The following is a 12,520-nucleotide window of genomic DNA, read 5'->3' as shown; positions in this document are numbered from 1 at the left end:
GGAGGACCTGAATGACATAATTTATATTTCCTGTAGCTGTTAAATTCCATACCCAAAAAACAGAATGTTATACCTTTTTAGAATAACTATGGAATGCTTTCAAAAATAGTCTCATTTCTGAAGAAAAAAGAGTTGAACTCTGAGATCTGTTGGTAGAAATATAACAAAAACAAAAGCAACTCTTAGAAATTAAATCTAATAAGAAACTCATTGGTTAAGCAAAATTTTAGTCCGCAATGGGAGAATAGGAAAAACTAAAATTAATCCCAATGTATATGAGGCAGGAAAATCACGTGATCCAGCCTCAGTGACAGAGCAAGACCCTTTCTGAAACACCAAAAAATAAAAAAATAAAACAGCAACAACAACAAAAACACAATGTATAAAAAAAACTTACGAAGTTCAGCTTAGCTACAACTTTAGAAAATATGCTTCTTGAAGTATATGTGTCCCTTCATTACTAAAAGTGAAGACTAATACACTTGAAAGGCTCACCTAGAATTTTTTTTTAAGAAATTCGTCTATTTTAATAAGTCTTTAGAAAGTACTATTACTTTCACATTAGAACCTTGAAAATAAAAATGATAGGAGGGATCCAGGAACTATTTCCTTTCTTAAGAAGCTAATTTCTTACCTTCTTTTAAGACTCTTTTCATGAATTCTGGAAAGATGGAAGAAGGAATGATACAGAAAAGAGAAACCTTAGGTCCTCTTTTGGAACAGATGGTTGTACTTGTATGATATCTTAAGAAATTTATGGCATCCTTAAAGATTGAGTTAGAATTATTTTGTGATGTTTTTAGTGACTCATTTCTAAGTTCTTTTGAGATGGTGTTTGGAATAAAAGCCTTAAACTTTTTTTAACAAGTAAATTTGGTATTAATGAAACTTTTTTCTAAATTTTCATTAGTATATGCTCTTATGTGGAAGGTGGACATCAGCTATGAATTACATAAATTGCATTTATTACATTAATATCTCACCTGAATGACAGCAGTTTTCTGGATATAAACGTATGTTTGTTTTTTATTGCTTATGTAAATCTCATGTAACCATTCCCCAAGGTCTAAAAAATAATCTAACTGAAAACAGTTTTTTCATGTTCCTCAAACTTGCTTTTAGAACCGTGCTGGCATAAGGATTTGATTTGTTGTAAATATGATGTACCATATCAATCATGGAATTATTTGAATGTGTTTTGGAACTTTTGTGGTAAATTCCATATTTCTCCAGGACTTTTTTGTGTTCTTTCTGTTGACAAGTACTTTAAAGTTTTAGCAAGTATCACTATGTTGATTTCATGTAGGTTGGTTTATTGTTTAGTGCTTGAAATGATTTTCTGTATAAAATCAGTTTGAGAATTGGTTTTCCTGTCTCTGCATTTACTGTGTTTACCTGAATTTTAATGTACGAATTGGAAATCAGTATCAGTGTGGGAATCATCAATTGTCTTTTCCGTAAGCTTTTAAAGCCGTTACAGTCACATTATGTATTAAAAGTAGTATTTAGATCTAAAGTCTAAATTTACTTTTTGTTAAAATGTAGCATATTTGAATATCTGCACTAAAATTGCTGAAAAATGTGTTACTGCTTAAGCAACCATAACAACTCTGTGCAATTATGACTGCTGGTGATAATAAACTCTCTGGTATTGGGGAGGGGGGTTGGTTCTAAGAGGCAACTTCTTTTTGCCAGATTATTTGGTAGAGTAATAATTAAAATTTAAATATTTGGAAAACGGGTAGGGTCAACAATGAATTGTGGGAAGCTTTAAAAATATATAAAAATACTTCACTTTCAGTATTGTATTTGCATCTCAGTTTCCTGATAGATTTCTGTTTTGATTTTCTGCTGACAGGTCACATTTAGGGCAGGCAAAACATAAGGGATATAGCCCTCCTGAGAGTAGAAAATCTAATTCTAAGGCACCCAAAGTGCAGTCTAATACTACTTCTGAACTGTCAAGGGGACACCTTTCTAAAAGGTAAATCTTCATGTTGCTTATACATTTTCAAGGCAGAATTATTTGCATTCAAATCATTGCTTAATATTAAAAACTTGAGGTTATTCTAAAACGTTATGATACATATTTTCATTATTCTCTAACTTTTAGGATTGACAGTTTATCACCTTTGCAGTGATTAGTGCAGTATACCCTAGACAATGAGTTTGTCAATGATAAAATGATATTTTTGTTTGGATATAAGATTCCCCCTTTGCTTAACAAACCATTATGGCCTTATTTTATTTCTTTTTATTTTAAATTTTTTTTTTTTTAAGTTTTTATTGTCAGAGCCATAATTTAGGTTTAGGTCAGTGATTCTTAAGATCTAATTGGTAAGAGTCTTTGGAAAGCAATGTTAACTGAAGATTTGATAGTACTACAGTATAAAAACCTCTAACCTTCATTTTGAAAGTATGTATGTTAATGCTTATTTCTTCTAAGCTTTGACAAAGCAGTTTTGTTTGTGAATAAGGCATCAATATTCTGGCTTCCTCTGGTACTGAACAATTAAGTGTTGTTTTTCTTGTAATCTTAACTCTTGTTTTGTGATTAGGAGTGTTAGTGTCAGTAATCTTTGGGCTAAAGAACACCCTTATCTTCTAATCAGATATTTTACTATCCAAAGTCACATCTGCCTTTGTTTTGTTCTTTTGTTTCGTTTTACAGATTTGAACCATCTGAAAACCTATGTTTAATACTGGACTTAGTAGGAACATACTCGTTCTTTATTTTTTGAAAGCATTATATATGACAGTTGTAAATATGACAGGCTGGTATTAACTGTTTTCTTATCTAACCTCTTAGAAGCTGCAGTTCATCATCTGCTGTGATAGTTCCACAACCAGAGGATCCAGAGAGAGCCAATACTTCAGAAAGACAAAAAACGGGGCAGGTGCCTAAGAAAGACAATTCTCGAGGAGTGAAACGCAGTGCTAGTCCAGACTACAACAGGACCAATTCTCCTAGCTCTGCAAAAAAACCAAAAGCACTTCAGCATACTGAATCTCCCTCAGAAACAAATAAGCCACATAGTAAGTCAAAGAAGAGACATTTAGACCAGGAGCAACAACTGAAGTCTGCACAATCACCATCAACAAGCAAGGCTCATACCAGAAAGAGTGGGGCCACTGGCGGTTCACGGAGTCAGAAAAGAAAAAGGACAGAGAGTTCTTGTGTAAAGAGTGGCTCCGGGTCGGAATCAACTGGTGCAGAAGAGAGATCTGCCAAACCTACCAAGCTGGCTTCAAAATCAGCCACCTCAGCCAAAGCTGGGTGTAGCACCATCACTGATTCTTCTTCTGCTGCCTCTACTTCCTCCTCGTCTTCTGCTGTAGCCTCGGCCTCCTCCACTGTACCACCAGGTGCCAGAGTGAAACAAGGAAAAGATCAGAACAAGGCCAGGCGTTCCCGTTCAGCATCCAGTCCCAGCCCCAGAAGAAGTAGCAGGGAAAAGGAACAGAGTAAAACTGGTGGCTCTTCAAAATTTGATTGGGCTGCTCGTTTCAGCCCTAAAGTTAGCCTTCCTAAAACAAAACTGTCTCTTCCAGGGTCTTCTAAGTCAGAGACATCAAAACCTGGACCTTCTGGATTACAGGCCAAGTTAGCAAGTAAGTTTACAAAAAGGTCTTTTTCTTTAATTAAAGAACGTTTCTCTTGGTTTGTCTTAGATAATCTTAGATTTATTACTGTCCATATAATTAAGTACATGACAGCATGTAATAACTGTTACTACATTTAGTTTTATGGAGACAGGTAAGGAATACTGCCTTCCTGTTATTACGAAACCATCACATTTTAGTGTCTATCTTTATTAGTCCTCGCTGCATCTCCTACTTCATCGATTTCCTAATATCAGGATGGGACATAAAGTTGGATTTTCTTCTATACCACATACAGAATTATCATTTAGTTAGGAGTTGTTGTTTTTAGTTATGAGTTGCCATGATCGGAAATCAAATTTATCTATGCTTTTTTAGATGGAGTCTCACTCTGTCGCCTAGGCTGGAGTGCAGTGGCGCAATCTTGGCTCACTGCAACTTCCACCTCCTGGGCTCAAGCGATCCTCCTGCCTTGGCCTCCAGAGTAACTGGGATTACAAGTGTGCACATCACGCTTGGGTAATTTTTGTATTTTTAGTAGAGATGGGGTTTCACTGTGTTGGCCAGGTTGGTCTCAAACTTCTGACCTCAAGTTATCTGCTTGCCTCGACCTCCCAAAGTGTTGGGATTACACGTGTGAGCTACCATGCCTGGCCAAATACGTATTTTTTTATATTAGATATTCTTGATGTGTAGATACAATGAAATGTTGTTATAATAAATATACCTCAATATAAATTAAACCTTATTCATATGTAATATCTCATGGTCTTTAAAGAGTTCTGTCTAAAGATGAATACTTACGTTTCACTACTCTTATATACACTACTCTGTGTCCTAAGTGAGTGAGAAAGAATATTGCTCTCTTAAAGTTTACAGTGGAGTAGAAAGAATTTGTGTTTTGAGAATACATTCAAGCAAAGAAACCAAGTAGGTGGAAGAAACATAGAGTTATGTGCTTTCCTTCATGAGTCAGTTTTGGAGATATCCAGGAACTCTTCTCCCTCTCTGTTTACCAAAAGACTTCTTCAGGGAGCCAACTGCTCATCTGGGGAATGCTAGTGTTTTTCTTTTCTTTCCTTCTTTTTTTTTTTTTTTCTTTTGAGACGGAGTCTCGCTCTGTTGCCCAGTATGGAGTAGTGGTGCGATCTTGGCTTATTGCAACCTCCGTCTCCTGGGTTCAAGCAATTCTCCTGTCTCAGTCTCCTGAGTAGCTGGGATACCAAGTGTGCGCCACCACACCCAGCTAATTTTTGTAGAGAGGGAATTTCACTATGTTGGGTAGGGTGGTCTCGAACTCCTGACCTCAAGTGATCCACCTGCCCCGGCCTCCCAAAGTGTTGGGATTATAGGCGTGAGCCACTGTGCCCAGCCTTTTTTCCTTATTTCTATTCGAGAAATCTATAGAGGACAAATAGGATAATAAAGCACTTATCTACAATTTTTAAAAGTATTTAATTTTCATAATACCTAATTAGGAAGCTTGCTTTTAAGCATCTGTTCTTCTCTGATTGATTTTAGATCTACATTTGGGTAGGACTATAATGTTTTCTTGGCTTAAGAGGATTATATATAGTGTTTACTAGCATTCTTGTCAAAGTATAGCTCATATTGAATCAGCCTAACTTAATATTGAATCGGAGCTGTTAGCTCTGTTTAATTTAACACTGCAATGTAAAACTACTTTTGATTGATTCACACATTAACTAAAATGACAAGAATACTATTAATAGTAGGTACTAAATAAAAAATTTTATGTTTAACCTGTATGATAGGTTATTGTGAAGTAACATCTTTTAGATTGAACTTTGTTCTGTTTTGGTATTTTAAATATGCAGTACATCTATATAAAATGTTTTAAGTTTAAAGGATTGAGATAGGCTAGATCAGTATCTTGAAGTGAGAAGGAAAAAAGGTCCAAGTTAAAAGGACAACCAACTATTTGTCCTTCCAAGGCTTTATCGATAATTGGAGGTATTTATGTCAGCTTTTATACTGCCTTTCCTCCCTGTGTTTTGTGTCTGTCAGTCTGTCCATTGTAGTAGCTATGTAATATTCATAGCCAGTGGGCCAGGTTGAGTTTATAGCAAGCTGTTTAGGATTCACTCCTCCTTCTGCCTTCCAGTGTGCCTCACTTGAAGAACTCATGTCTTAAAGCTCTTATATGTAGGAGGGTTCTAGGGCCAGGCAATAGCAGATTGTACTTGAGTGTCATGGCCTTGGTCCTTTGTAGAGATCAGCTTTCTTTTCTTTATATAGTCTGTTAACATGATTTTTAAAAGAAAACCCAACTCAGTGTCATTATGCTGCTGGTTTGATAAAAACCAATCCAGATAATTCCATTAAGCCTGCTCAGCACATAGTCACAAACTAATTTAGTATTTTAAAACTCATTTCACCATTATTTCATTTACTTTCACAGTATCTGTGTGTTCTATTGTCACTATTATATCACTTTTCCATTTTCACTGCCACTATCCCAGTTCTGATCTCTCATCGTAGCCTAAGCTGTTGAAACAAGAGAATGGAACCAGCGTTTATTTAGCATAAAATAAGTGCCAGGTATTTTACATATGCAGCTACATTTTCTTTTAAAAAAAAATGGTACTTCAGGATACTTTGTAAATTTTTTTTCCCATAGACAGAGTCTTGCAGTTGGCTCACTGCAACCTCTGCCTCCCAGATTCAAGCAATTCTCGTGCCTCAGCCTCCCAAGTAGCTGAGATTAGAGGCGCGTGCCACCGTGTTTGGCTAAGTTTTGTATTTTTAGTAGAGACAGGGTTTCGCCATATTGACCAGGCTGGTCTCGAACTCCTGACCTCAGGTGATCTGCCCACCTCAGCCTTCCAAAGTGCTGGGATTACAGGCATGAGCCACCATGCCCAGCCTAGGATAGTTATCAAGGAAATGCATTCCGAGGAGATGAAGTAACTTCTCTGAGTAGTATACCTCATACTTGGCAGAGTTAGGATTTGAAGATGGGGGTATGTATGACCTTGAATGAAGCATTTTCTTTTTCTTTTCTTAACCCATGTTTCTGTGTTTTACTGTTGTAACATAATTGGGCCATTTGGAGACAACTAAGACTAGAGGAAGTGAAACTTTATTTGGTCGTTCATTGGTAGTATTGATTAAATTTAGAGGTGAATACTATGTGAACCCAAGGATTCATACCATATCATTCGCTATGTATTTGCTGGTTTTCAAATACATGAAAACATTTCAAAACAAAGTAGCATATATTTACTGTGCTTTTAAGTGCCTGACAGTTGTTCTGAATACCTTACGTGAGTCATCTTATTTGTTCCTCATCGGTCTTGTGTAGCAAGTTGTTGTTTTTTGTTTTTGTTTGTTTGTTTGTTTTAAGATGGAGTCTTCCTGTGTTGCCCAGGCTGGAATGCAGTGGCACAATCTCAGCTTACTGCAGTTTCTGCCTGCTGGGTTCAAGTGATTCTCCTATCTCAGGCTCCCAAGTAACTGGGATTATAGGCATGTGCCACCACGCCCGGCTAACTTTTTGTGTTTTTAGTATGGAGATGGGGTTTCACCATGTTGACCAGGCTGGTCTTGAATGCCTGACCTCAAGTGATCCACCCCCCCGCGGCTTCCCAGAATGCTGGGATTACAGGCATGAGCCACTGCCCCCAGCCTTTGTGTGGCAGGTATTTTTATTCCCAGGTTACAGGTGAGGAAACTCTGGATCATTAGTCAAATTATCTGTCTAGGGTCACAGAACTAAGAAATGATAAAGCCGAGTTAACACCCAGGCCATTTGATCCCAAAAATTGGCCTTGAGAAGAGAATGCATAGGGGCGAACAGATGGGGCAAGCTCAGTCTGGGAAGGTTTCTTGAAGTCAAAACAAGGCATTGTGCATTTTAGGCATGATTAAATGTGTCACTTCAGGAAAGAGTTTACAGTAGAATTAATTGGCAGGTAACGTTTCTTAAGGATATAGGGGCAAAATGTGGTATTTTATGATTGTCTCTGGGTTTCAAGTAATGGTATTTTGAGGAGTAGAGCCAAAAATGTCGGATTCAAATCTTAGTTCTGCCATTTTCTCAGCTGGTAACTGTGGGAAAGTTTGTAACTTTTTCTTTGTAAAATGGGCATAATAGCTATTTGAGGAATAAATGAAAACATTAGAAGACTTAGCATAGTGCTTAGTGTACAGGATGCATCACAAAATTTAGGGTGTACAACTGAAAGTGAATATCTTAAGGCAGAAAACATATTCAAAGCATTTTGAGAATGGGGGATCAGTAAGTCCTGGCCATTGGTCAATTTTAAGGTAGCTGTTACATTTGGAACACCAGACTTAGAGTTTTTTTATCTCCTGAAAATCGAATACCACATGTTGTCATTTGTAAGTTGGAACTAAATAATGTGTTCACGTGGCCATAGACAGGGAAGGAGACGAAGGATGAGAAATTACCTCATGGCTGTAATATACATTATTTGGATGATGGTTAATACCAAAAGTCCAGACTTTGCCAGTAAGCAATATATCCATATAACGAAACTGCACTTGTACCCCTTAAATTTATAAAAGAAAGTCAAAACTAGGAATATATATACAAATAAAATTGCATAATTTTATATATAAAGAAAAATGTAACCTGTATAAATGGATACATCAACATAAATGAAAACAAAAATGTCAATATTAATGCATGTACATTGCTTTAAAAAATATTATCTCCTCATTGTGAGGTTGGGCAAATCATTCAGCTGTAGTTATGATGCCAACCTTATTCCTAATCTTATTTGCAAAATAATAAGATTCCTCCTTGCGAAGCATAAATGAAAGATTATATGTGAAAACAACTTTGAAAATCTAAAGTGCCATAGAATGCAGCAACATGTTGTAATGTACCATGTAATGTTGAAGTACGAGTTATGGTCATGTATGTACGTATTTATTTCATTTTTTTGAGTCAGAGTCTCATTCTTGTCGCCCAAGTCTGGAGTGCAGTGGTGTGATCTAGTCTCACTGCAACCTCCCCCTCCTGGGTTCAAGTGATTCTCGTGTCTCAGCCTTCCAAGTAACTGGGATTCACAGGTGCCTGCCACCACACCTGGCTAATTTTTGTATTTATAGTAGAGACGGGGTTTTGCCATATTGGCCAGGCTGGTCTTGACCTCCTGACCTCAGGTGATCTGGCTGCCTCGCCTGGCCAGGTCACATATTTAAAGGGCTTTTGTATGTATCAGGGTTTTTTGTTTTAACATTAATCCAGAGGCCAGAATTAGATTCAGTGGGTAGATGGAAGTTGAGAGATGGGCTTCTGATTAATACAAATCTTAGTAGAATAAAAATCTAAAAATTATATTAAAAATAGAGTAGACCATTGTGAGAAATTTCATATTGGGTAGGTTATTTTATTTTATTTTGGATATCCTTTGTTTTCTTCCAGTTTTTAAGAATTGAACCTATTAGTTTGAATGTGATGTGTTTCCTCAGGTAAAGAGTTATTCTAAGACATAATTGGTCAGTAGGAGAGCTTCATAGTAAAGGAAATGGTTTAAAAATTGTAGGAACAACAGTATTTTTAAGATGCTTTGTGGAAGAACCGTTCCCCATGTTCAAGTATTATTCAAGGAGATTCTAGATAAGCAGGAATATATTGTAAGCTGTGGAAAGACTTGCAGTAACTTCTTAACCCAATAATTTGCAAATTAATTTGACCAACTATTATTTGGGAACCAGCAGTGGTTCATGGAATACACTCAGGAAATGATATAATACATTTAGTGAGGAAGCTTAAACAGGAAGACCTTGTTATTGTGCTACTTAGTCAATTGTTGGTAGGCCAATGAACAAGTTCCCGGCGAGGGCACTAGAGCTGGCAGAAGATCTAGTGAAACCACTGCTTTAGTGATAGACTTCCTGAAGCGTTGCTGCTTGCTGGCTGTATCTCATCAAAACAGCTCTGAGACAAAGGTCATTCTGTGTTACTTGGTAAAAGTCTCCAGAGTACCCCAGAAAGAAGAATGTTATGTAACAATTTTTAATGATTTTTTAAAAAATTTTGCAATAATTTCAAAGTGAGTAGATGATGATGGTATAGAATTACAGGAAACAATTGGTGATCAAAATCTGAGTAATTATGGAACCTGTTTATAGAAAAACTTCTATTTCCAGACTGATGTTTCTATTGAAGATCTACTTTACTCTGTTATTTAAAGTGGGCGTCATGTGCACATTATTAATAACATAGCAGGAGTTAACAGCTTGCTTTTGTTTTGCGTTTCATATTCTCCTGATGACTTGCATATAGCTTGTGGTTTTTATCAGACCTAGAGAAGAACCAGGCAAAAGCCAAATTCTAGAAAGGAGATTCTGATTAGATGAGGAAGACATAGTGCTTTGCGCATGGAGGGAGGAAATAAGAATGAGTTGAGCAGGAGAGACGAATTTAAGTTAGATACGTGAAGAGTTGGGCAGGGAGCCTAAAAGGAAAAGGGTTTTGAGTGTCAGTTTTCCATCTTACAAGGCAGCTATTGAAGTAATTTAGCAACCTAAAAGTTACAAGTTCCAATATGTGACTGCTTTGAAAAATTACTAACAAATAATCCTAGTGTTTTTGAGGCTTTAAAAAAACTTTAAAAAGAAGTTGCCAGATTTAAAAAAGAGATCATTTAATGGTAAATACAGCACTGACTTCTTTGTTAAGAAGGCTTTGCTTCGTATTATGTTGTTTGAAAATTATAAATGATCATGTTATATATTTTTGTATACAAGGTCAAAATAAGAATTAAATTAGCCAAATTATGTTTTACTCAGCTTACATTAGTAATTGCCCTTTATGTTCTTACCTGTATTCTGGAATGGTTTTCACACTCTGATTCTGATATGTTAGTTAAAAATAATCCAGAAAGTACCAAAATATACAAAGAAGAAAAATATAAAATCACTTTTAATTTCATTCACCAAGGGCTACCTTTTTTTTTTTTTTTTTGGTGTGTATCATGCCAAAATTTTTCACTTTATATTTATCACTACTTATTTGCAGTGTAAAGTGAAAGAGTTATATAAGATATTTTTTTTTCTTCTTCAAGAAGATAATCATAGCTTACTGCAGCCTTGATCTCGAAAGATTCAAGCAGTCTTCCCACCTCAGCACCCCGGGTAGCTGGGACCACAGGCACATGCCACGATACCCGGCTAATTTTTTAAAAAAGATTTTTTCTTGTAGAGATGAAGTCTCGCTATGTTGCTTAGGCTCGTCTCAAACTCCTGGACTCAAGCAGTCCTCCTATCTAGGCCTCCCAAAGTGCTTGGATTATAGGCATGAGCCACTATGCCTGGCCAGATCTATTATTTATTTTTTTTAAAGCAGTTTTTCTGCCACTGTGCACTTTTCTATAGCTGATTATTTTGATGTTTTAATGTCTAGATTATGTGCTTTTATATGTCTCTTTGTTGATTCTTCTCCCCCCACCCCCAACTCTTTGATCCCTGTTGTTTCCCCTTGTGGAAAATGAAGATTTTGCATTCTAACCTTTTTTTTTTTTTTTTTTTTTTTTCTGAGACGGAGTCTCGCTCTGTAGCCCAGGCTGGAGTGCAGTGGCCAGATCTCAGCTCACTGCAAGCTCCGCCTCCCGGGTTCACGCCATTCTCCGGCCTCAGCCTCCCGAGTAGCTGGGACTACAGGCGCCCGCCACCTCGCCCGGCTAGTTTTTTTTATTTCTTAGTAGAGACGGGGTTTCACCGTGTTAGCCAGGATGGTCTCGATCTCCTGACCTCGTGATCCACCCGTCTCGGCCTCCCAAAGTGCTGGGATTACAGGCTTGAGCCACCGTGCCCAGCCTGCATTCTAACCTTACCCCACCCCGTTCACCTACTGAACACATACTGTTATGTACTTACCGTCTTCCCAGTGATGATCAGCACGCAGGGTTTATTGTATCATCAACATCTAAATATCACACTGAGCCATGTAGGAACATTTCCTTTCTCACACATTTTTGCTTTTCCTGAATTTTAAATTCCTTTTTGTGTTTTCCGTACTTTCCCATGAACTTACTCAAACTCCACCCTCCTTACTAATTGTCATCATCTTTTCTCAAGCTGTCTACATGCATTTGCTTCATCTTCCTGAAGAAGTGAGGCCTCTGGATGGTTGTTCATTGCGCCTGGTTATACTGCTTTAGCCTTGGGATTTGCTTCAGTCTTTTTAGTTTCCCTTTTCTAGATTTCATGTCATCTTTCTTGGTTTCTTATTTTGGTGGAATATTTCTTCTTGAATCTAAGGAAAGGTATTTATGAGATTTTAATAATTTAAAATTTATTTTTTCAAAATTTAGATGTCTGAAAACGTATCATACCACCTGGATACTTACTTGACAGATTGGCGAATATAGAGTTCTGGGTTGGGAATTACTTTCCTTCAGAATTTTGAAGAATTACATAGTGTCTTCCATCTTTCAATATTGGCACTGTTCCTATTTCTGATTTATTCCTTGATAGAGTGACCAGCTGGTTTTTCTTTCTCTGGATCTGGGGCATTCTGAAGAGTCAGGACTTACAGCTCTAAAACCAGGATAGTCCTAGGCAAACTGGACTGTTGGTTACCCTGTACTTGTTTCTTTTCTCTTTCTTGATTTTCTGTTGAGTGCTTGTCCTCTTAAATGGTCTTGATCTTACTGTTTGACATTGCTTTCCTTTTTTGTTCTGTTTCTGGTAGATTTCTACTTCATCTTCCAACTTTTCTCTTGAATTGCTTTTTTCCTCCATGTTTGCCATCTTTTATTTCCAAGAGGTGATTTTGTTTTCATTTCCCTGTGTATAGAATCATGTGTTTGGTTTATGATTGCATTTCTTTTTTGATGGCATTAATGGTGAGTTTTCTTTGCCTGTGTGATCTCAAGTATTTTTTGTGTGTGTGTGGGGCCTGAATTTTGGATTGGTTTTT

General features: G+C 36.9%; 1 protein-coding gene across 2 annotated transcripts in view; it reads left to right on the top strand.

Annotated features, from left to right (window-relative positions):
• The window catches only part of TRIP12 (thyroid hormone receptor interactor 12), a 153,236-nt gene that overhangs the window by 58,569 nt on the left and 82,147 nt on the right, over positions 1-12,520 (top strand). The window contains exons 3-4 of one of the 2 annotated variants that reach the window (XM_011969149.1): positions 1,859-1,984; positions 2,810-3,612. The exons of the other annotated variant lie outside the window; for it this stretch is intronic. Coding sequence (XP_011824539.1) covers positions 1,859-1,984; positions 2,810-3,612 — 929 coding nt within the window. The remainder of the gene's footprint in view (positions 1-1,858; positions 1,985-2,809; positions 3,613-12,520) is intronic. 2 annotated transcript variants of the gene reach the window in all.

Source organism: Mandrillus leucophaeus, unplaced genomic scaffold, assembly GCF_000951045.1.
Source record: "Mandrillus leucophaeus isolate KB7577 unplaced genomic scaffold, Mleu.le_1.0 Scaffold878, whole genome shotgun sequence".
Lineage (NCBI taxonomy): Eukaryota > Metazoa > Chordata > Mammalia > Primates > Cercopithecidae > Mandrillus > Mandrillus leucophaeus.
Note: the sequence above shows the minus strand (reverse complement) of the source record. Positions and strands in the feature narration are given on the sequence as shown.